Consider the following 25389-nt stretch of genomic DNA (forward strand, 5'->3'; position numbering starts at 1 on the left):
GCAGCCTGAGGGCAGGGGTGTGCCTCGCTCCTCTCTGGACTCCCAGAGTCCAGCGGTATTTTCAGGGCACCTTTTCACGATGGAAGTAAAACGTTAGGAGTCCCCAGAGTCCAAGTTATTCCCAGAGTGGTTATTCCGGCGAGGTTCAGCCACCAGGAGAGTGCACCGCCCTTAGCCCTCCAAGAGAAGAACCAGACCCCTTGTCCGTTCTCAAAGCCGCCTCTATGCCAAGGCTCCGTCAGTTTCCAGGGCAACCGGACTGTGACGCGACCGCAACCGCGGGTCCACGGCTGCCGGCAGGAACCAGGCTGCCGCTCAGGAACCAACTACTTAGCCGTTTGACCCCGCAGCCTCACGCAGAAAACCGCGGACAACCGCGTCCCCTAGAGCGACGGCCCTAGCACTGTAGCTACGCGCCTCTGGCGTCGCCCAGTAGTAAGCGCGACAACTTCCGGTCCTCGAAGGACCCCGCTCCGTGGCTTGCCGGGGTCCTAGCGATGGAAAGGTGTCCACGGAGAACGCCTGATGCCTACGGGGGCCTGTAACAAGGGCTGCCTCCTCCTCCTGGCGGGCAGCGGCGACAGGGCCACCGAGAGGATGCTCACGGCTGCCGGGACCTCGTCCCAGGGGCGGAACCGGGGGCGGAGCGCGGACCCGCAGCTGGCGGATCAGGCGGGACTCAGGCAGGTGCGACGGCGGAAGTAGGAGGTGTCGATCGGAGCGGAGCCGTCTAGGAAGCTGCGGCCGCCGGTCCTCTAGCCCCGAGCAGCTGCCGGTCTCAGCCAGACCGCAGCGACCAGGGCGCGGGTGTGGGCGAGATGCCTCTCTTCGCCGCCAACCCCTTCGAGCAGGACGTGGGTAAGTGCTGGTTCCGGGCCGGGGCTGCTGTTAGTCGCGGTAGAAAGTGGGCGGTGGCGACTCCGGGGACTGGGAAGCCAAAGCCAAGGGAGAGAAGGGGGCGTCGCCGCCCGGAGGGTCTCTTCGCCCGATCGCTGGCGGCCGGGGGAGGGCTTCCCGCCCACCTGAGGCTGGGGACCCCGGGGGAGGCCTTTCCCCTCGCCAGGCGCAGGAATGGGGAAGAAGGACCTGGGACTTGCTGGCGGCGGGGACGAGGGGGGCAGTCGGGAGCTGACGGTGCAGACTCCTTGCTCCCTGTAGAGCCGGTTAGCACCCCTCGCCCTTTTAGGGGGCGATGCAGATGCGGAGACCCCGCGGTCCAGGGCAGCCCAGCACTAGAGGCCTTCACTTGACCCGTTCAGCGGGAAGAATCTATTTCCCTCGCTCCTACACGAGTGCACCCCGGCCCTGAGAGCGGGGCTTCAGCATTTGTTTACCGCCTTTGGCAGTGTTCCGCCCTGTCCCTGGCGGGCGCAAGTGCTACGAAATGTTGTCTTGGGGTAGGAAAAGGAAAACCCCAGGGTTTCAAAACCGCCCAGAACAACTAGCATTTATGGGCTGGGGTTGTAGGAGCGCTTTCGGCTCAGTGACCATGAAGTGAGAGAAAGATGGACGGGGTAAGAGAACTTATTTTTTTTTTTTTATTTGGGGCGCTAGAATCAAAGTAAAAACAAATAGGCTAAGTAAGATTAGTTAACAGAACCCTAGATAGAGCTTAAGACTTGGTGGAATGAAAAACGAGTGGCTAAACATTACCAGGATCACACAGGTACTTCACATCACAGCCCTGAGCCACCTGTTTCATAAGTTACAATTTTCTTAGTGAAGACACTAAAAAGTGCCCTGTTTTGATATATTAATGTCATTCCAAAAGTGTGTTCAAAAGTCAAATACAATGTACATTTTAAGTCACTTCCATTCCCATAGATCTAAACGTTTTTATATCTTGCGCCTAGATAGTCTTCAAATATGTATTTACATAATTTTTTAAAATACATTTTATTGATTTTTTACAGAGAGGAAGGGAGAGGGATAGTTAGAAACATCCAGAGAGAAACATTGATCAGCTGCCTCCTGCACGCCCCCTACTGGGGATGTGCCCGCAACCAAGGTACATGCCCTTGACCGGAATCAAACCTGGGACCCTTCAGTCCGCAGGAGGAGGCTCTATCCACTGAGCCAAACCAGTTAGGGCTGTATTTCCATAATTTTATTCAACTTTTTTCCTTGGTAGTTTAATACACGTGACTGTCATAAGTTTAGGAAGCAGCCTTTGCTAATGATGTCTCCCTTTATTGCACTGAGACTCGTATTGCTTACTAGTGGCTAGTGGCCTGGTGCATGCATTCGTGCACATTGAAAGGAAATTAATTAGAAGAAATATTTAAATATCGCTATTCACCCTTTCCCTATAATAGAAGTGTCAACCAAATTCATAATCGACAATGACAGATTGACGTGTGCGATTGGTGCCAGCGAGAGCTTTATATGTATTGCGCATGCGTGAGTCAACTTAGCCTTGTTTAGATATAGAATAAACTTGCTTAATTAGTCCTGCTTTCTGATTTAGCTAAACTTTTTCCAGCCCAGTGAGGCACCCCAACTTCTCTTTCAGGTAATTGTCAGCAACACAGCAGTAAATATTAACATGAGGCAGATTGTTATTGTAGTTCATGCAGGGAGAACAAAGGGTAAAATATTTAACTGTAGCAGTGTTTGACTATATTCTGTGCAGTGAGAAAACCTGAAGTCATTTTCAAGTTCCACCATTTCTTACTTCTTTTCAGTCGGGTCAAGTTTCTAAACTTTCTAAATCTCCGTTTTCCAGCTAATGAAAAGAAAATAGGATTCTGCCAAGTCTCCTACCTACCTACCCCAGGACTTCTGTGAGAATCAAATGAGATGAGGCACTTGAAAACATTTCACAAACATTTAGTTAAAGTGTAAAATGTTTCCACCTGGCTATAAAGCAAGTCATATTCCTGGGCTGAAGAAATTCCCAGGAGGCTAGTCACTAGGGAGAGGAAGCCGGGCGTTGCTATGTGATGTCATTATCTGGTGCCACAGCAACTGTTTCAGGCTGGGCTGTGGGCTGCATTTTGCGCCATGGGGTCTTGGCAGCGTTGGCTGCGATTTGGTGGGGTGAATCTGGGGTGGTGGCGGGGCCTGTGTCCCACTTGGGGGAAGCTGAGTGTTGATTTGTCAGTGCCAGGTCTGTAAATGGCCAGTGTGTATCATGGCAGATCCTGTGTTGACTGTCTGCTCCCTGGTGGTCAGTGTGCATCATAGCTACCGGTTGGACGGACACTTAGCCTTTTATATATAGAGAGTGCTGGTGTGAAGACTTTCATTGTGTGCTAGTGAAATAAAACAGAATGGGCAAACTAGAATAAGACAAATGATTTTCAAATTTTAAAACTGTGGAACTCTTTGTTCAAGGGAAATCTTTTCTGGAAGCCCACTGTTTTCTGATTGAAAACTTCCAGAAGTGGGTTGAGTTGTTTTCACAGTTTAGTACCAATGTAGTAAGAGGCACTGCTGTGCAGACATAAAAGTACAGCTGTGTATAGATTATTTCATGGACATGCCATTAACCAAACCTTAAGTACTTATTTATTAACTCAAGTGTGATTGTCAGTATCCAAAAGACTTTTTAAAGGTGAAGGAGCAAATTTAATTGAGATCCATCTGTAACTTCTCCAGCGGTTCTCAACCTGTGGGTCACGACCCCTTTGGCGGGTGAACGACCCTTTCACAGGGGTCGCCTAAGACCATCCTGCATATCAGATATTTACATTATGATTCATAACAGTAGCAACATTACAGTCATGAAGTAGCAACGAAAATAATTTTATGGTTGGGTCACAACATGAGGAACTGTATTTAAAGGACCAGAAGGTTGAGAACCACTGGGTTAAGCGATACAAGCAAGTCATTATTTAACTTGAGATGTCTACAGGAATGTTTCTTTGCCATAATGCATTGTCTTTTTCACTTACTCTCTTTGATTCAGTCAGATTTTTACCATTTTTTCTTTTTGTTTTGGTCATATCTTTGTTCACCTTTCATTCAATAAACATGTATTGAATGATTACTGTATATCAGACATTGTATTAAATTCTGGGGACACAAAAATTTAATAGACAGACTGGATTACTGCCTTCAGGAAACTCAGTCTAATGGAGGACACATATACACATAGAAAGGCAGTTGTCATGTAGTGTGATTATCATAGTACTAGAGATAACATGACATGCTTTGTTTACATACTTCCCTTTACTTAAAGCAGTCATCTTCTCTGAAGAGAAGACTAAGACCTCCAGGCAGACTTATTGTTTGTAAAGGTATTGACACTGTCCTCTCTTCCCACTCCCCCTTTTCTGACAGTATTTCTACCTACAAGAAGTAACCTTACCTTATGGTATGGCCATTTTGTAATTAAGGGCCTTTAAAGATGAACCTACGTTTCTTTGATTCGTATTGAGTCTCACTAGAGGGTGAGCAGTCTTTCTGACATCATTCATGTTATGAAGAAACCCTTTTCTCAGATTCAGAGGAAGAGCTGTAGGGAGTCATAAGTTGATGATAGAATATGACTTGTCAAATGGAAGCAGGCCAAAGGCCAGGAAATTCCTATTTTTTTCAGAGTCAGAATGTACAAATCCTGATTGGTATGCTAGGAATGGTAGCATGAGAGCTTTTTAAATATTTGTTGGATTTATTCAAATCCGGATTTAATTTTTGTTTTAATAAAATTCTCTTGAAGCTGTGCTGAGGCAAAAACAAAAATATACATACACTCCAGTCCAGCATCTTAAAGGGAATATAGGTTTTTTGGTTGGTGCAGCCATCTTAAAAGATTTTAAGGGAAAAATGAAACATGCGGACAGAGCCACAGTAGGACGATTTAGTGGTTAGTGTTAAAAGGAATGTCATTTCCTTATATTCTGTACTAATTTTTCCATCTCACTGCATTGGTTCCTGACTCATGACTTGTCTGTTTTGCTCCCTAACTCCAGTTCTATTTCCTTATCTTTTTCTTCTTAGTCCAGGCAATCTTTCTTGCAAGGTTCTGCCTCTGCCATTTACTATTCACTAATAGGCTTTTTTTTTTTTTTTTTTTTTTTTAACAACCTTGGTATCTCCTTCCTTAAAGATACACCTACTTGTGTCCCACAAAGCTGACCTCAAATTCTACCTCTATAAAATTCTAACAGTGGATTGAAGTGTGAACTTTTATCTTAAAAGGGAAATTTGAATGCGTGTATTGTTGTGTCTTTGGCTTGTGTTATATTAGAACTTGAAAATGAGTTAGCTTGGGAATTTTATATTTACAAGAAACCCTAATATAAAAGTAGATATTGATTGTACTTCAGTAATACAAATATGTTCAAATTTATAACATCTATGTACTTATGTCAATTCTTGAATACAGTGAGGTTCTATCCTATTCTTTTGCTTCCCTTCTTAGAGTTCTTTGTAGTGTTCCTATAAAAAAACTCTACAAAAAGCTATAAACTCTAGCTTTATAATATACAGTTATATTATACAGTTATATTATAAAATAACTCTTGAACAACATGGGGGTTAGGGAAACCAACCCACTGCACAGTAAAAAAACTTCATATGACTCCCCTAAAACTTAACTACTAACAACCTCTCTACCTCTCCCTTCCTCTCTGAAATAATAAAAATATATTTAAAAAAAAGAAAATCATAAGAGAAAATACATTTGCAGTATTGTATTGGATTATCAACACCATAAGTTTATGTCATCTGTTTTAGGCTCTGGTTCATCAGAAAATTTTGCAAATTGTCTATGGAAAACAATTTGCATATAAGTGGGACCATGCAAATCAAACCCATGTTGTTCGAGGGTCAACTGTATGTACTGTGCATACCATATACTACATGTATTGCTTTATATGTTTTTAAACTTCATAAAAAGTATCATTCTGTGCATTTAATTTGCAGCTTGTCATCCAGCATTTTTTTGTGATATTCCTAGCTTTAGTTCATTAATTTTAAGAGCTATGTGGTATTCCACTGTATGCTTATACCACATTTTTTATTCAGTCTCCCATTAATGGACATGAAGTTTGTCTCCCTAGTTTTTTGTTATTACAGTCAACATTGCAGTAAAAGTTCTTATCTATGATTTTCTTATTCACATGACTGAGAGATTCTCCAGGGATTGTATCTTGAAGAGGAATTCCTTTTAAAAGTGTGGATAGTGCAGAGTTGCAAAATATTAGATAGCAGAATTACCCATCTAAGTGTTTGTGGGAGATTTTACTCCCACGAGTGGTGGAATGAGTCCCTATTGTTCCACATTCTCATTAACACTGGGTATTGTCAGATTTTAAATTTATGCCAGTTTGATGGATGTGAAATAGGGCATTGTTTTCATTTTATTTTAACTTCATTGCTAGTGAAGTTGAACATCATATATTTCTTGGTCATTCCATTTGTATTTTTATAAATTGCCTTCTCATTACTTTTACTTATTCTGTAGGATTTTTTTTTTTTTTTTTTTAGGGTTCCATATAATTCTCTACTAAACTTTTATTGGTTATGAGAATTGCAAATATAGATCCCAGTTTGTTGCTTCTTTGTACTTGTTTCAGATGTCTTTTATTGTTAAGAAAATTAAGTTTTAATTTAGTTATATTATTTTTCTTCCCTGCTTTAAAAAGAATGTATTGTTTGATTGATTGATTTTAGAGAGAGGAAGAGAGGGAGGGAGCAAGAGAGAGAGAAATACCAGTAGATCGATTTGTTGTTCCACTGATTTGTGCATTCACTGGTTGATTCTTATATGTACCCTGATCAGAGATCGAACCCACAACTTTGGTGTATTGGGTCAATGCTCTAACCAACTGAGATTCTAGCCAAGGCTTCGCCCTTGATTTTATATTTCTTGTTTAAGAAAGCTTTCTGTACCCTGAGTTTATAAGGATTTTTGTCATGTTTTCTTCTGAAAGTTTTATTAAAGTATTGATTTTCACAGGTCTTCAATGCACCTAGACTCAATCTTAGTGTAAGTTCCCAGGAAGGATTAATTGGATAGTCAGTTGACAATAGACAATAATCAATTTGTTTAATCACCATTTACTGAATTGTCTATCCTTTCCCCACTATTTTGGAGAACCCTCTCCTTCATACAGTACATTTCCTTTCACGAGGCCTGTGTCTGTGCTTTCTGTTCCACACTGTTCTCTTTAGCTATCATGCACCAATACCACAGTCTAATCTCAGTGACCTTTATAGGTGGTAGACCAAGTCCCCAGTCTTGTTTTTCTTCACTTTGATAGTCTTACCTGTTTTGGGCCTTTGTTTTTTGATCATTTGGTCAAATCATAAAAGGGAATTTATTTTAGGCTCTTTTAGGATGTAAGAGAAAAGACATTGTAATTTATACTTTTGTTTCTTATGAACTGATCATGTTGACACTTAAAATACACATTTTTATTCTTTAATTCTACTAGAAAGCTTACTTAGATTATTGTTTGAAAGTATGGTAAGTGGGCGAGAGGATGATTTTCCACAAGTGAATGTACAGTATAATAATACTATAGCAGTGTACTTACATGGATGTGTCTTTGTACTGCCTTTGTTTGTTTAAATGAAAGGACCTCAGAAATGTTCTTAATGTTAAAAGAGTACATTTTATTTATAGTATGTCATGTGGAGTATCAAACACTGGTCATTTGACAGCTGATAGTTCTAGCCATCTATCACCCAGATATCAAAACAAAACTTAAAGTATATCATTTCTTTTTCTCGTGTGTTTTGTTCCCCTTTTTGCTTGCCATGTATACTCAAATCTAACCTCCCTCTCCTACCTTGGGTGTTTTTTTTTTGGGGTAAGGGGAGTGTTTTTTTACGTTTTCATTTATTAACAAAATTTTAAAAAAGTATATTAGCTTTCAGTCTTTTTCCTATTTCAAATAGTCAGTAACATTGGTGAGAATATTGTTCCTAGAAACCTGAGAAATTTTGGTATTGTCCAAACATATGTTTCCTTTATAGGACTGAACTTCACCCTAGCCTATTGACATCTTCAGTCCTTCTTGTGTAGTAATAAATATTGCTTCCATCTTCTAGACCAGCTGTGGGCAAACTATGGCCCGCGGGCCGGATCCGGCCCATTTGAAATGAGTAAAACTAAAAACAAAACAAGACCGTACCCTTTTATGTAATGATGTTTACTTTGAATTTATATTAGTTCACACAAACACTCCATCCATGCTTTTGTTCCGGCCCTCCGGTCCAGTTGAAGAACCCATTGTGGCCCTCGAGTCAAAAAGTTTGCCCACCCCTGTTCTAGACTATTCTTATGTTATTTTCTTAATGGATCTATAACTGTCTATGCTTAAGGGACAAGCACCCCTCTGTTCCTATGACACAACACCTCTAACATTTTTTACTATTGAGACCTATTTGTGACAGCTATTACTGTTCCATTCAAAGAGGACTTTCTTTAGTCTCCTCTAGTTAAGGCATGTCGAAAATTGAAGGTCCTGGGAAGTAGTTACAGTTCTAACTGACTTTTAATGAACCTCAGAAGATATATTTAGTAGGTCTCTTTTGAAAGCATGAAGGGAAATGATGAAGGATTTAAAAATTTTGTTATATACAATACCCCTGTTATTTAGTACTAGAGGCCCGGTGCACGAATTCGTTCATGGGTGGGTTCCAGCCTGCCTACCCCAATTGGGGCTGCAGGAGGTTGGCCGGCTGGCCCTGCCGAGTGCGTGTCATAGCAACCAGTCGTTCCAGTTATTCCGGTCACTTGGCTTTTATATATACTAGGTGTACCGGTTAATAATGCGGATTTTGTAATCAAAGAAAACATGATAATTTCAAGAGAAACATCAAAAGTGCTTTATTCAAAGTAATGTCCATTGCTAGCTATACATTTCCCCCATCTTTCAGGTAATTTGTGGATACTGTCCCAATAGAACTTTTCTTGCTTTGAGGCAAACCATTCAGATACCCAATTTTCCACTTTTTTCTTACGTTTTGAAGCGCTGCTCGGAAAGTGCGTGTGCCATCTATTGGAACAAGTGGTAATCTGAAGGAGCAAAGTCTGGTGAATACGGCGGATGGGTTAATACTTCCCAGACAAGATCTTTTAACATGTCTTTAACTGGTTTTGAAGTGTGTGAGGGTGCGTTATCTGAAGCAAAATTACTTTGCCGTGTCTTCTGGTCCATTCTGGTTGTTTTACCATCAAAGCGTGGTTCACATTGACCTGGACGTTCTTTGTCTTTCACATAGAAATCATCACCTTTAAAGCGTTTAAACCAGCGTTCACAAGTATCTTGAGATGGAGCATGTTCACCATAAGCTTCCTGAAGTATACGATAACTTTCAGCAGCACTTCAAAATAAATGAATTAAAACTTCCTGCAAATGCTCTCTTTTTGGCACGAAATTAGACATTTTTAAGCATAAAAATACCCATGATGTTAACACCTTCAGAAAATTTGACATATGAAGTTTTGAAGCTTGTTGTCAATACAACAAAATAGCATACATATCAAATTGCATATATATCAACATATGTGTAACTCCAGCTACTGAAAAAAAAATCCACATTATTAACCAGTACATCTAGTATATAATTTTTAAATGATAGCATATAGAATTAAAAATTGTTCATTACTGATTTTTTTTTGATAACTGACAACTCACAAACTCTTACATTTTTTAAATAATTTTTCAGTTTATAATGAATTGGTCCAAAGAAAGAACATTTTTATATCTTTAGTAGAAACTGGCAGCTGTGGTTTCTGTGTAATACCAAAATGAATTCTACTCATTTACTTGCTTTCCATTTCCTAGTTTATTTCTGCTCTAAAGAAATTCTTTTGCCAGTTTTTTTCTATTCTATAATTTTAAGGTATAAAAATAATTGTTTTCTTATTAACACATTAAAAATAATTTTCCCTCAAGGTATTAATGTGTTGTAGCCAAATTATAATAAAATTTTATGTTGGCTTCTATTATAATCTTTGTGGGGTTTTTTTGGCTCAATCCCTTCACCTTTTTCACCCAGCCTTCCTATCATAGTCTTGGTTACATGATTAATTTCCATGTGATTGGGTTTTACATTTGATCTGATAAAAACATATTGTACTCAGAGAATATATTGTGTATATTATACTAAATTATTTCTAGTTTTTGGTAGTTCGATGTACATTTGAAAAAAGATTTAAACTCTGTCTTAGTTTACTCACTTTACATAGTTCCAATGTGCATGAATTTAGTTACCATGTTTTAGTTAAATAACATCAATCTCCCAACAACAAGCCTTGAATATCTTGGGCATGGAACCTAGGCAAGCCTGCTTAGATTTTGAACTACAGAATTATGAATTAGTAACAGGTGGTATTTTAAACTATTTAATTTGCAGTATTTTGTTAGAGAAAGTTTTAAAAAACAAATAAGTTTCTTAATCTTTATTTCTCTGTTCTTCAAATTTGTTTACTTTTTTAAAAAATGTATTTTATTGATTTTTTACAGAGAGGAAGGGAGAGGGATAGACAGTCAGAAACATCGATCTGCTGCCTCCTGCACACCTCCTACTGGGGATGTGCCCACAACCAAGGTACATGCCCTTGACCGGAACCGAACCTGGGACCTTTCAGTCCGCAGGCCGACGCTCTATCCACTGAGCCAAACCGGTTTGGCAAATTTGGTTACTTTTATTGACCTTTCTTCATGTTCACTGTTTCTGTAATTTTCAATCTGCTTTTAAGCTTATCCAGTGAATAATTTTAGTTGAGATGCTGTCCTTTCAATACCATTTCTTTTTTTTTTTTTAATATATTTTATTGATTTTTTTTACAGAGAGGAAGGTAGAGGGATAGAGAGTTAGAAACATCGATGAGAGAGAAACAAACATCGATCAGCTGCCTCCTGCACACCCGCTACTGGGGATGTGCCTGCAACCAAGGTACATGCCCTTGACCGGAATCGAATCTGGGACCCTTCAGTCCACAGGCCGACGCTCTATCCACTGAGCCAAACCGGTTAGGGCAATTTTTTTTACTTTATACTGGTCATTGTAGTTATTCTTTTAAGGAAGTGGCCAGTTGTCTTCTTTTAAAAAGTGTTGAGTTTTGTTCTGTCAGGTAGTTATATCATTGGAGGATCTTTTAGGTTTTTGTCAGGTTTTGTTTTCTTTGTGAGGCAGAACTAAATTCTAGGGACCTTTACTCCTAAAATGTGGTGTTTTGGGGGTTTCAACTGAATGTCGGAATTGTTCTCTCTACTCTAGTTGGCTGGAGTGTTAGTCTGTTCGGCCTGCCATAACTTAATACCATATATTAGGTGACTTAAACAACCAAAATGTATTTTCTCACAGTTCTGGAGACTGGAAGTCCAAGATCAAAGTCCCAAGAGGGTTGGTTTCTAGTGAGGACTCTCCCCTTGGGATGCAGATGGCCGCCATCTCACTGTGTGCTCACATGATCTTTCTGTGTGTGAGGGGAGAGAGAGAGAGAGAGAGAGAGAGAGAGAGAGAGAGAGAGAGAGAGAGAGAGGGAGAGGGAGAGAGAGCGCTTTCTAGTATCTCTTCTAAGGACACTTAATCCTGCTGGATTAGGGCCCCATTCTTATGATCTCATTTTACCTTAATCACTTTGCTAAAGGCCCAGTCTCCAAATACTGCTACACTGGCAGGTAATTACAAATGAATTTTGTGGGGACACAGACATTGAGTTCATAACAGGCAGAAATTCCAAAAACTCCAGCATTGCACTACCTTTGAGCCCCATAGTAGGTTATCTCTGCTAGACTTCATCTTGAGTCTCAATGTGTGTGTGTCGCGCCCTGGGAGGAGTGTTGATTAACAAGAAGCATGTGTTCAGAAATCTGGTCTCTGTCTCTGAGTTGCTCTACTAGGGCTGGTTTTCCTTATGTTGGGACAGGAAAGTCTTCCCAGGCAGAAATCTGGGGCCATCGTGAGGTTCATTTCATATTTCCTTTCCCTGAAAGAGCTCGACCTACACTGTTACTCATTTTCTGAACACAGTTGCCTCATATATTTTGGCCTGTTTTATACTTGTTTTTGGTAGAATAGCAAATCTGGTACCAGATATTTTGTCATGGTTGGAAGCAGATCAGTCATGAGTTCTTATTTCCAAACATAGTTGGAGGAGCTTTAAAGATCTCTTGTGGGCATTCTTATTTTATATGGTTAATTTTTTATTACTGATAGAGCCTATTTTATTAAAAGTTTTATGAGTAGACTTGAATTCTTTTTAAAGCTATATGTTGAACATAATGGACTCTGTGGAAGGGGAGCCTTATTTATGGACTGTTTCTTTTATGATATTGTTAGAGTCTTTCTGGGTAGATGAAGCTCTCTGTAGGTAGTAATCAAAACCTGGTGATGAAATTTTATGACTTATACCCACGAAACCCTGGAAATTTAGCAGTCAGGCCCCAGGAGAGCTCATTTAACTCTCTTACTTTCTATGCATTTGACATAGGATAATGTGAGATATGGCTCCAACACTGGGCAAAGTGACATGCTATCAAAGAATGTTTCCTTAATTATAATATTTAAAATTTTTCCAGGAGTTTAAAATGCTCCTAAGTACATAACTTAACTGCTATTTTGTTCACTTGAAAAATGGAATTCTTTTTGGCAGGCTATTATAAAATCTTCAGATTTTATACTTTTCACAAAGAGTAATCATGAGCCCTACATGTGTAGAGAGTAATACTCTGCTGGATAGGGTATTCAAGTCAGGGCTTTTAATTTTCTATATAATTAGTCAAATAAAAATATTCTGTTTAGATATTTTTGAAATTATTAGAAGGGTTTTGGAGGGTATTGCATAGGTTTCACATTTAATTGTGTTTCACATGGCCAAAATTGTGTGTTAAGATTTGATAATAAATGATTCTGGTTTCTCAAAGAGGAAAGGATAGATTCTTAGATGTTGGATCTATTTCAGATATTGTGTAAGAATATTTTTCTATCTGTGCCTATCACACCATATGCTAAATGAAATTTCTGAGTAGACTAAAGATTTACCCATAAAAGAGAAACAGTATATATACACAAGAGAATATAGGTCAGCGGTTCTCAACTTGTGGGTCGCGACCCCTTTGGTGGTCGAACGACCCTTTCACGGGGGTCGCCTAAGACCATCCTGCGTATCAGATATTTACATTATGATTCATAACAGTAGCAACATTACAGTTATGAAGTAGCAACGAAAATAATTTTATGGTTGGGTCACAACATGAGGAACTGTATTTACAGGGCCAGAAGGTTGAGAACCACTGATATAGGTAAATATTTAATCTTCAGGTAGTTGAAAACAATGGTGAAAAATACTATTAAAAAAAAAAGAGTGATAGATCTGTTCAGCACAAATAAAACTCCACCATAAGCAAAGAGAAAAGATGAGCATGAAGTTGGCAACCTTTTGATGCATGGGATGACGCTAAACCAACTGAGCCACACCAGCGAGGGCAATATAGTATATTTTTGGAGTGTTTTAAAACTATATATGAAACATTCATATATTGCTAGTGGGAACATAAAATGGTACAGATGCTTTGAAAAACTGCCACATCCTAATAAAATTAAATAGAGTTACTGTGAGATTCAGCAATTCTCCTAGGTATATACCAAAGAGGTATAAAAGCATGCACCCACACAAAAATTTGTACACAAGCATTCATAGCAGCATTGCCTTATTTATATTAACCAAGAAGTTAAAAAAAAATACAGGAATGTTCATCAACTGGTGGTGAAATAAAATAAGGTATTATCTATACAATGGAATAATATTCAGCAATAAAACGAAGTAAAGTACTGATACATTCTTCAACATGGGTGAATCTTAAAAACATTGTGCTAAATAAAAGAAGGCAGTCAGGAAAGACCATATGTTGCATGATTTTATTTATATGAAAAATCCAGAATAGGAACCTATAGAGATACAAAGTAGATTAGTGGTCTAGGGTGGAGAGGATGAGGCGAGACTATACTGTGACTGCCAATGGGTATGGATTTCTTTTTAGGGTAATGAAAATGTTCTAAAATTAGATAGCGGTGATAGTTTCACAAGTCTCTAATTATACTAAAAACATCAAATTGTGAATATAAATTTATTCACACTTTACATGGGCAAATTTTATTAGAATGTGAATTATATTTCAGTAAAGCTGTTTAAAAAGTTTATGTAAATGTTATTTATTATTATTAACTACTAGTGGCCGGGTGCATGGATTCATGCACATTGAAAGGAAATTAGAATTCTTGGGGTGGCACCTTGGCTCGAAGGCCGTCTGCGGAGTGAGCGGGGTCCCTCTGGCAGGTGAAGTCCTTCAGCCTGGCCTGTGGGGGGGATTGGGCTAAAACCGGTTCTCTGACATACCGAGAGCCGCAGCTGCTAAGTCACCACAGCTCAGCAGCTCCTGCGTTGAGCATCTGCCTCCTGGTGGTCAGTGCGCATCATAGGTATTGGCTGGTCGGACAGTCGGATGGTCACTTAGCCTTTTATGTATAGATATTTAGAAGACACTTTATTGGTGCACCTTACAACATTATTTAAAATTAAAATTAGTGAAAATACCATATCTTCTGAAGTTTTTTTCATAGTTCTTTTATATTTAGCAAAAGCAAAGGCAGGGCTTATTCTATGCCTTTCTTAGTATTTTATGTTACATAACATATGTCCTAATTTTTGTGTGTGCTGATATCTTATAGAAAAGGCCACAAATGAGTACAACACTACGGAAGATTGGAGTCTTATTATGGACATATGTGACAAAGTTGGAAGCACTCCTAATGGGTAAGATGCCCACCATGCTCAGTAAATGTCTAGGGACTTAGTAACCTGTGTCTCTTTTCTTGGTGTAACTTAGAGAAGAAAATGGGGTTTTACTATTTATTTTGGGGGGAATAAAAATAAAGTGATCATGGTGGCAGGATTTATGGGATAGACCTTATCCTTAAAGAACAAATGGAAAAGAGTTCAACTGAAAACCTGAGATAAATTAAAATATATAAATCCGTGACACAGTAGAGACATATTAACAATGCATTGACTAGTTGTTCAGGAATTTCTCTTGTAACTTAGACATGTATGGGAGTCTTTTAATAATGAAGTAGATAAATGTAATAGGTAATATGCTGAAAAATCTTTCAGTAATGAATAGGTAAATAACATCATAATGAAAAAAGTGAATATAAAAAAGGGTACTTTTGGGGAGATGTAGCAATTAAGCTGAATTGATTATACTTTAGAAGTTTAGAAGACTGATGAAAGCATGTTTTAATATTACAGTTTTTTAGGGTCCATTCATGCATGTTTACACTGAAACCTTAAAGACTGTTTATCTTGCTCACTTTTTTGAAAATAAGAATTTGCTGTCTGAAAGCTAAGTCTGTCTTGAACAAATGAAAATATATTTTCTATGATAATAGTTCTCTTGTGTTGACGGACCTTTTTTGAAATGATTTGGCTCTTGGTTTTGGAATATGTAACTTTTGCAACAAGCTTTTATTTTTTTTTAACTTCTACAAGCCTATGAACAGAAGATAGTGTAGAGTCGTTTTATAGATTTATTCCTATAATGAAGTAAAGTTTGCAGGATTTTATTTTTAAATTTAAAGTTTTTTGGTAGTAGTATACCTCATATTTTTAATGTTTGATTTGAAATTCTGAATAAATACTTAACCTTCTTCATTTTTTTCTTAGAGCAAAAGATTGCCTAAAAGCCATAATGAAAAGGGTAAATCATAAGGTTCCTCATGTTGCTCTGCAGGCATTAACTGTAAGTAAAAGTCGTTATTATTTTATCAAAATTTTAAATGTATATTTTATTAAGATACTATCTCAACATATTTATATTGATTTTTATTTTAATTACAGCTTCTTGAGGCTTGTGTGGCAAACTGTGGAAAAATATTTCATTTAGAAGTATGTTCCCGTGATTTTGCAACAGAAGTACGTGCAGTGATAAAAAATAAGGTAAATTTTTAAAAAGATATTTAAGTTATTAAAATATGTATGTACTCTGTCATTTTAACTATATGAGCATTAATAAAGTATTGTAAATAAAATCAATTTTAGATAAATTTGTAATGAAATACTGTTCTAAAATTTGTTGTTTTCACTTGTAGCACCAAAAACTGTTTTCTTTCCCAAAGCATAATGCTAATGATAATAGCTGGTGATCTTCACCGATGGTTAGTTGGTAGCCGCTGCTTTAAGCATTTTACATATACTCTTGTTTAATGTGTTGACAACACTTAGGAGTTAGCTTCTCTTGTCATTCTTATTTTATAGATGCAGAAACTGAGGGTTAGAAATTAAGTAACTTGTCCAAAGTCGTGCCAGCTAGTAAGTAGCATAGCTGAGGTTCAGGTTCAGGTTTCTGTTACTAGAGTCCAGATGAACCACCGTTCTGTACGATTCCCATTAGAGATGGAGAGCAAAGGGGGCTTTTAGTTTAGAGCAGGATGGAGGGGGTCTTCACTACAGGGTTGGTGTTACTAATTTCTTTGAAATGGAAACTCTTGAAGCACCAGATTTTTGTTTGGTTGGCATAAAAATCTTAATGTTAAGAAAACATAGGAAAAGTGATCTCTGAATAGAAAAGATTTGTTGTCATTACAGTAAGGCTTAGAAATTGATGTTCAAAAAGGGTAATTTCTCCATAAATAATTGTATCTTAAAATGTAAATAGGCATTTATCAAGTACTCATCCAGGCTAGAGATTGTTGGCCTTTTGTTGATGTTCAAGCAAAGAAAATTTTGGTGATAATTCTCTTTGTTGTTAAATAATTCACGTACTAATTTTAACCACAATTGTTTTTTCTTTGCCTTTTTTAAAGGCTCATCCTAAAGTATGTGAAAAATTGAAATCTTTAATGGTGGAGTGGTCAGAAGAATTTCAAAAGGACCCTCAGTTTAGTCTGATATCTGCAACTATTAAATCTATGAAAGAAGAAGGAATTACTTTTCCTCCAACAGGTTCTCAGGTAAGAGCTTCATTCAAACCCATGGTTGACCCTATACTATTTTGAGGGTATGTATTTTATGTAAAATCTGGGCAAGGTCTGTTTTAATCATGCTATGATATGTGCTAGGGAAAGAGACTAAGTAGAGGAATATATATATATTAGACTGTAGACTAAAGAGACAAAAAGAATCTTTATAGATGACCAGGTCTAAGGATTCAAGGTACATTTTTAGGACAGAAGTCTTATAAGTAAAAAAAAAATCAAGCGTTTTCCTGCTCTGTCCTTTCTGCATGTCATTCTTAAAAAAATCTGTGTTAACCAACTGGTTGATGATTCAGAATCCTGGGCATATGTGTCTTCCATACCTTTAAGTTTAAGCATGACCTTCTTTCGTCCTCTGCTATGCCTGAAGAGCTGCACAGTGAGTAGTAAAAGGGGGCTTAGCAAGCATTCCTAGAACTGCACTCCTTGTCATTGTCCTTCCTCCTCCTCAGTAATTTGCATGGCTTCTTGCTGCCACTTCTCTTGTAGCTCTCCGCCTATAGTGATACAGCACCTCTCACTGAGTAAGGGACCTTGGATTATTTAGATCAGGAAGTGCAATCGGGAAAGATTATTATTCACGCGCTTTCTGTATGCCAAGTTCTGTGTCAGCTACGAAGACTTACGTGGGGTATAAGCCAGTTGTGTCTTTTGAGTTTATAATGTTTTCATGAAAATTCTGATCTTTTATTTTAGTATTTGAAAACAACTACTTAAAGTTAGCATAAAAAACTTCACTTTTAAATGAAACTCAGTTAATATCAGTTTTATTTTAAATTAGCATGTATGAGTAATTATAGAGCTTGTGTTTTCTTTGAAAGGATAGTTGTGTTTATTTTAGTTGTATGTTTACAGACTGTCTCAACTGCTGCCAAGAATGGTACATCATCGAACAAAAACAAAGAAGATGAAGACATAGCTAAAGGTAAGTCATCAAACATGTAATTTGGTATTACTGGGAACATCCTGGCCAGAACACTTTATTGAAATAAATATTATAATAAAACTGGGTATACTTTTAGTATTTTAGGATTTTCAAATCTAGACACTAATAGAGTCTGAAAAGTAAGGAAAACAATTGACGTGATAAGATTAATTTAATTCATTATCTTTGTCAGTAATATGTATTTAATATCCTACCTTTGGAGAACTCACATTTCACCTTTTCTTTAATGCCAAAGTTATGAGTCAAGCACAGAAATATATGTGCACGGCTTGTCCTATATGGAAAGCTACCCATTTTATAATGTCACAATCTGTTCGCTATAAAAATAATAGCTGCTGTATATGACAGACTGTTATAATCAGGAATGAGCAAAAACCTTATTTTAAAAAATGTCATGATTCTCTGCCCCTCAAGAAAGTTAACTGCTTAGTGTTTAATTAAACAAAATACTGACTTGCTTTATTCTTACTAAATATTACGTTATCTAATATTTCTTTTTAAACTTGGAAAAATCAGAACTAATTTTGGCTACCTTTCTTTTGCATTTTAATTTTTCAAACTAGCTATTGAATTATCATTGCAAGAGCAGAAGCAGCAGCATACGGAAACAAAATCCTTATATCCATCTGCAGAAGTTCAGTTAAATAATAAAGTTGCAAGGAAAGTGAGAGCTTTATATGATTTTGAAGCCGTTGAGGATAATGAACTCACCTTTAAACATGGTGAAATTATTATTGTTTTGGATGACAGGTATGTTTTCAGTCATTATTTCTGCAATATTTTGAAGTTCAGGATCATATCCTTACTTTAGAACCCTGGATACTCAGCTCTTTGACTTCAGTATATCATAGGACCTGTTCATATCTTAATTGTTTTTCCTAAAATAAAACTTACAAAAGTTAGACGAGATAATATGATTTCCTTGTTGTTTTGTTCAATTTGATTTTACTTTATATCTTGCATAAAAGATGTATTAAGTGAGTATTACAGTTGGGAAACATAAATATTCAGTTATCTAAATGCATTTACACTGGGGATTTTGTATACAAAAATTACTGGCAAGTCAACTTTAGGAAGACATAAAGCTATATTACCTTTGGTCAAAGCAACCAAAAGCTATGCTCGGCTCCTCCCTAATTCTTAAAATGAGGACACAGTTCTATCTTCTAAAACCTAGAATAAAGTAAGGGAGTTAAAATTACTATACAGGTCTGGCTGGTGTGGGTCAGTGGTTGAGAGTTGACCCATGAACCAAAAGGTCACAGGTTCTATTCCCAGTCAGGGCACATGCCCGGGTTGTGGCCCAGTCCACAGTAGAGGGCTTGTAGGAGGCAGCTGATAAATGTTTCTCTCTCTATGTTTCTATCCCTCTCCCTCTAAAATAAATAAAAAATATTTTATTTTATATTTTTCTTGATTTCAGAAAGGAAGGGAGAGGGAGAGAGAGATAGATTCTCAGTGATGGGAGAGAATCATTGATTGGCTGTCTCCTGCACACTCCGCACTGGGGACCAAACCCGAAACCGGACATGTGCCCTGAGCCAGAATTGAACAATGACCTCCTGGTTCATAGGTCAGTGCTCAACCACTGAGCCATGCCAGCCGGGCATAAATAAAAAACCTTTAAAAACCTAAATAAATAAAATTGCTATGCATGTAATTGTATGGAATTCTATGTGAATGCCATAAAAGAGGCAGTGTTGGGGTCCGGAAGAGAACAGATTTGCATGTGGTGCAAGCATCTGGGAAAGAAGGCTTATCCAGAGTCCATTTCAGATGAACTTTGATTTTGAAAGGACAGAAAAATATTGCAGTAACTGAGAATCGGAAAACAAAGGTCTCAGGCAGTCAAGATAACACTGTGTTCACAGAAGTTTTTTCCTTTTTTAAAAATAACCCTTTGGAATTGAGCACATCATCCCTGAAGGAGAGTAAATAGATGTGAAGGTGAAGAGATGTGTGGGCTCTGAATGGTGACAGTCCGAAAGGTCAGGCTTCTGAGTGTTGTTTTAGTGAGAATATTTACAAAAGAACCTAGGTTTACACTTCTGAAACTCTTATCCTATATAATAAAAGCCTAATATGCTAAGTGTCTGATCGTCCAGTCGGCCGTTCAACCAATCGAAGCATAATATGCTAATGATATCGTAAGGCCGCTCAATCACTCGCTATGACACGCACTGACCACCAGGGGGCAGACAGTTGACTGGCTGATCAATTGCTATGATGTGCACTGACTACCAGGGGGAAGACACTCGGACCAGTAGGTGAGCTTCCTGCTGGGGTCTGAGCAAGTTGGACTGGACACGCCCTGGAGCTCTCCCACAGCCCCTCCCAAGCTGGCCAACCTCCCGTGTCTCTCCCCGGCCCCAATCATGCACTGGTGGTGTCCCTTGGCCTGGCCTGCGCCTTCTCACAATCTGGGACCTCTCAGGGGATGTCAGAGAACCAGTTTCGGCCCAATCCCACAGGCCAGGCCGAGGGACCCCACTGGTGCATGATTTCGTGCACCAGGCCTCTCGTTTAATTATAAAATTAAAGACATAAAATAAATAAAAACAAATCTAAAAAGGAGTAGTTTTTACTCTGAGATTCAAATTTTGAGCATTACTTTTATGTAATAAAAATTTTTCTAAAATAAATTGCTGGCTCACAAGGTAGGTAAAGCACAGGTACTTCATCGCTATCTCCAGATTGCCTGTATTACCCTGTGCTGTGATAACCGAATCTCTTGAGTTTTTCTTTTGTAACTGTGTGAGTCCTTCATAAATATTCTGTCTCTTGACATTCTTTGGTGTTTGTATACCTATTATAGTCTACAAGCTTGCACTGAGTAAAGGGTTATGTTATTGTGCTGCACATGTTATTTTTACTGATGTCTAATTAAAGCACAAATTCATTAAATTATTTAGACTCTTACAAAACGATTTTCAGTTGAGACTTATCACTGCAAAAAAGAACTTTTTTTTTCTTTGTAACTGCTAAGAGAATTCAACATGAATGTGATGGGATGTGTAAGTTGATTGCCCTTGTTTTGAAGACAGAATATTCTAATCTTAAAATTGCCATAGACATACTTATCAGCATGTATAGGTTAAATGTTGTCATTCTGGGTGATTGGTTATCACTGCAAGATTTTAAACAAAGGCAAACTAAAGTTAAGTAGCAGTCTTAGGTTAAAATCAGGTCATCTAGAATCTAGATTCTAGATCAGGGGTCCTCAAACTACGGCCCGCGGGCCACATGCAAATACGAATAGTGTATTTGTTCCCGTTTTGTTTTTTTACTTCAAAATAAGATATGTGCAGTGTGCATAGGAATTTGTTCATAGTTTTTTTTAAACTATAGTCCGGCCCTCCAACGGTCTGAGGGACAGTGAACTGGCCCCCTGTTTAAAAAGTTTGAGGACCCCTGTTCTAGATGATTCAGAATATGACTGTATTCATTGTATTTATATTGCTGTGGAAATGAAAGCATAAAATAAAGAATTTCACATGTAGAACTTGAAAAAGTCCCTTGAAAATACAGCATTCTTGGACTTCAATTGAAGAAACATGGAACTGATAGAAAAGGCACAATTTCTTATTAACAGTGTACCAAAAGGCTTTTTACTTTTTCCATTTTTAGCTTTATCTCACCACTCCTTGTTTGTTCTGTATATACCATTTCAAATAAGTGGAATTCTTGCAGTTCCAAAAATGCCATGTTGTGATTAGACTTTTGTGGCATTGTACATTTGGTTCTCTCTGCCTGGAAAGCCCTATCAAAGGAAGCAAGCGCATTTAGAAAAGAAAAGGAACTTTACTTGCAAGGAAGGTTTGCAAGGAATTCCAAAGTTTAGAAAGATTGTTCCCAAATTAAAAAGTAAAGCAGGTAATTTTAAGAAAAGACCCCCACATGATTACTAAGTTTCCAGGTTTACTATTTGTATGTTTGTGGCAGAAATAGCACTTTTCTCACATGATTACCATATCCATAAAAGGCTTCATTTATCTTCAGCCATTGTCGTAAAAGGTATGAGAGGGTCTTTTCCCTGCCAGGTATCAAGGCATATTAATAAGCTATAACAAATAAATTGTTTTAGTTAGGAAGTCAGTATCTTAAAAGAGAGGCTAGGTTTAGGTTTATTTTGAGCCCTAAAAATGAGACAAAATGACTTTGTTTACCTCAGTGTATTTTATTTCTTTGGTCTTTAATTTTCTTGCTTAACCAGAATGGAGAAGGGCATTTTTACTTCCTCAGCCCTCATTTCCTTTTCCTTCTGGTGAGTGCGTACTGAAACGTCAAAAGCCATATCAGATTTTATATCCTCTGGGAAGCCTTTAACCCTTCCTCGGCCTTGACCTGTAAATTAAGAGTTCCATCTTGGTGCCAGCATGTGAATTATGACTTAGTAAATTCTCTTTGTTGTACTTTTTAAATGAAATAAAGTTGCAGAATCATAGAAGTTAATTTATCCTTAAGTTTCATCTTTAAGAATGCCTGCTCAATAAGTAAAATTTTTGAATAGGAATAGATAAACTTACCATTATTTTCAGATTTTATGATTGTCCATATAGAACGTCCAAGAGAATTGGTGGACAAACTATTAAAACTGATAAGAGTTCATTAAGGTTGTTGGCTACAAGCTCAACATATAAAATCAATGGTATGCTTTACTATAATCACAACTATTTAGAAAGTATAATAGAAAAAGATGCCACTCTCAACAGTAACAAAAATTATAATGACCTTGGAATAAATAAACCTAACAAAGATGTATATGGCCTTTATGGACAAAATTATATAAAATTCTTTTAAAGAAATAGAAATACATACAACATTTACTGGGTTCATGGTGAAGAAACCTTAATATTGTACATTTCATTTTTCCCATATGAATGCATAAATTCAGTGCATTTCCAATTAAAATCCCAACAACTTTTTATAGAGAACTTGAAACATTTTAATATTAATATAGAAATGTGAACGTATGAGAGGGTCCTTTCCCTGCCAGGTACCAAGGCATATTAATAAGGTGTAGTAAATAAATATAGACTATTGCAACAGAATAGAATCCAGAAATAGGTTCATGAACAGATAGCAGCTTGCTGTTTGAAAGATAGGATATCATAAATCAGTAAAAAAGATATTTTTCAGTAAGTTTTGCTGGTGTGAATGGTTCTTTATATGGTACAAATAAAATTTTATTCAGCTTCACACAGTACCTAAAATTTCATTCCAGATGAATGAAAGAGAGGGATAAAAATGAAAACTAAAACTATTAAGTACAAGTATATAGAAGAGATTTAGGAATTTAAGGATAAAGATTTCTTTCAAATAAAAGTGTAATCCATAAAAAGATTGTTAAATTTGATAACATGGAACAAAAAACACAGTGGAATAAAACCATACACATTTGTTAATAGACAAGTGACAGTTTGAGAGAAGGTATTTTCATAATGAAGTTCAGACAATAGCTATCCAGAATACAGAAAGAACTACAGATCCATGAAAAAATGCGAAAACCCAGTGGGGGCAGAAATGGACAGGAGACCTGAATGAGCAGTTTGTATACTCTGAAAGGCCAGCAAGCACACATGGATACTGGGGAAATGCAGATGAGCACAGCAGATGTGATTTCTCTCCTGAATGATATCATGTTGCTTGGATAGTTAATGTGCATGAGGGGAAATGACTTTCTCACATGCTACTTAGGGAAAGTGTGAATTGCCATAACCCCTTTAGGAAACATTTGGCACTATCTAATAAAATGGGAAATGCTTATATCTACTAGAGGCCCAGTGCACAAAATTTGTGTATGGGAGGGGGTCATCCCTCAAGCTGGCCTGTGCCCTCGGGGGATGTCTGACTGCCAGTTTAGGGGATCGGGCCTAAACCAGCAGTCAGACATCCCTTTTGCAATCCGGGATGCTGCATGCACTAGTGACCATACTTTTCATACAGGTGAAAGGCATCTTGCTGTTGTATGGGCAGCTACATCTTTTTGCCCTGATTATAAAAAGTATATAACATGATCCTTCTTGAGGCAGTAGTACCATTTTCCCCATCTAATGGGTGGAAAAACTGAAGCAGAGAGAAGTTAAGTAATTAGCTTTGTCATACAGTCATAAGGGCTGACCACAGAATGTGCAAACCAGAGTCCATGCAGATCATCACTGCATTACCCTGTTTTTTTAGTGTTAGAGTAGCCTTGCCAGGTTTGAATTTTTAAATCTAAGAGACTGTTCCCAATATATAGGGTAAGGTCCCTAGGCCTGGCTGGCGATCGGGGCCAATCTGTGGGGCGACCTGCAGACGGGGCAGTCAGGGGGCCCCCGCTGGTACCTGCCTTGGCTGGCGTCCTGGCGCCGCCCACTGGCTGGCCCCACCCCCCTATTGCTGTCACTGGTCAACCCACCTCTCGGGGTGGGGGGCAGACACTCAATACAGAAGCGTCCTGTGTTGAGCATCTGCCCCCTGGTGGTCAGTGTGCATCATAGCCACCGGTTGTTCCGCAGTTCGGTCGATTTGCATATTAGGGCTTTATTATATAGGATGGCCCAGCAAGTTCATGTTTGTGTATAAGCCTAGAGAGAAGTATTGCAGGTGTGTCCCCAAATCTAGAGTGATCATTGCCTCAATCTTTGTAATGGTGTAATATTGGAATTCCTAAATGTCCATCTGTAAGGGAATGGATAAATCAAATATGCCATATTCGTATGATAGAACTTTAAAAAGGATAAACATCTGAAAAAAATCTGAAAGTATTAAAATGTAATTGAAAAGATCTATAACTATATAGAGTTGGCTTAAAGATATTTGTAAATGAATAAAAAATACACTGACAAGAAGGCTACATAGCAGCTTTAAGGTGGTTGTATGGTAGGATAGATGTGGGTTGTTGATAAAGGGGACGTCAGTGTTATCTATAATCTTTTTATTATTTTAAAAGCCTGGAATTGTATGTGAACAACTGCTAATTCTAAATGTAAGTATGAGAATATGGATTTGTTTTATTTGTGCTTTTTTATATCTTTTATTAAATTTAAGACCTACTTTTAAATATAGTTGTATGTGAACTAGTATTTTTCAAAGGAGGCTAAATTTAATTTTTATCATAATTCATCTTGACACAAATGCATTGAAATGTATAGGAACAAATGACATTTTTGCACTATATTTTTAGTGATGCCAACTGGTGGAAAGGAGAAAATCATAGAGGAATAGGACTCTTCCCATCTAATTTTGTAACAACTAATTTAAACATGGAGTCAGAGGCAGGTAAGTTAAATCTTAGGGAAGGTTAAATTGATTCAAGTTTTTTTCATTTGATTTTTATGCTTCAATTTTGAATATAAAGTAAATTGGCATTTAACTCTTGTTTTAAAACATTTATAGGCAATACAATTTAACCTACTTCTTACCATTTTTAAGGGGTTAACTTATCCATGTCAGTTCCAAGAATTATTTCTTTATCATGGTGTTTTAAATCTTCTGAGAGTTAACATATGTAGTGACAT

At 37.7% G+C, this 25389-nt stretch overlaps 1 protein-coding gene across 2 annotated transcripts in view; it reads left to right on the plus strand.

Moving 5' to 3' along the window:
- The first annotated feature begins 674 nt into the window (after positions 1-674).
- The window catches only part of STAM2 (signal transducing adaptor molecule 2), a 40958-nt gene continuing 16243 nt past the window's right edge, over positions 675-25389 (plus strand). For both annotated transcript variants that reach the window (XM_081095533.1, XM_081095534.1), the window contains exons 1-8: positions 675-858; positions 14638-14722; positions 15632-15707; positions 15806-15904; positions 16771-16917; positions 17797-17866; positions 18451-18637; positions 25056-25150. In XM_081095533.1, the coding sequence (XP_080951659.1) occupies positions 819-858; positions 14638-14722; positions 15632-15707; positions 15806-15904; positions 16771-16917; positions 17797-17866; positions 18451-18637; positions 25056-25150 (799 nt within the window). In that variant the 5' untranslated portion in view covers positions 675-818. The remainder of the gene's footprint in view (positions 859-14637; positions 14723-15631; positions 15708-15805; positions 15905-16770; positions 16918-17796; positions 17867-18450; positions 18638-25055; positions 25151-25389) is intronic.

The sequence above is a fragment of the Myotis nattereri genome (genome assembly GCF_964212035.1).
Source record: "Myotis nattereri genome assembly, chromosome: 7".
In the NCBI taxonomy this organism is placed as follows: domain Eukaryota; kingdom Metazoa; phylum Chordata; class Mammalia; order Chiroptera; family Vespertilionidae; genus Myotis; species Myotis nattereri.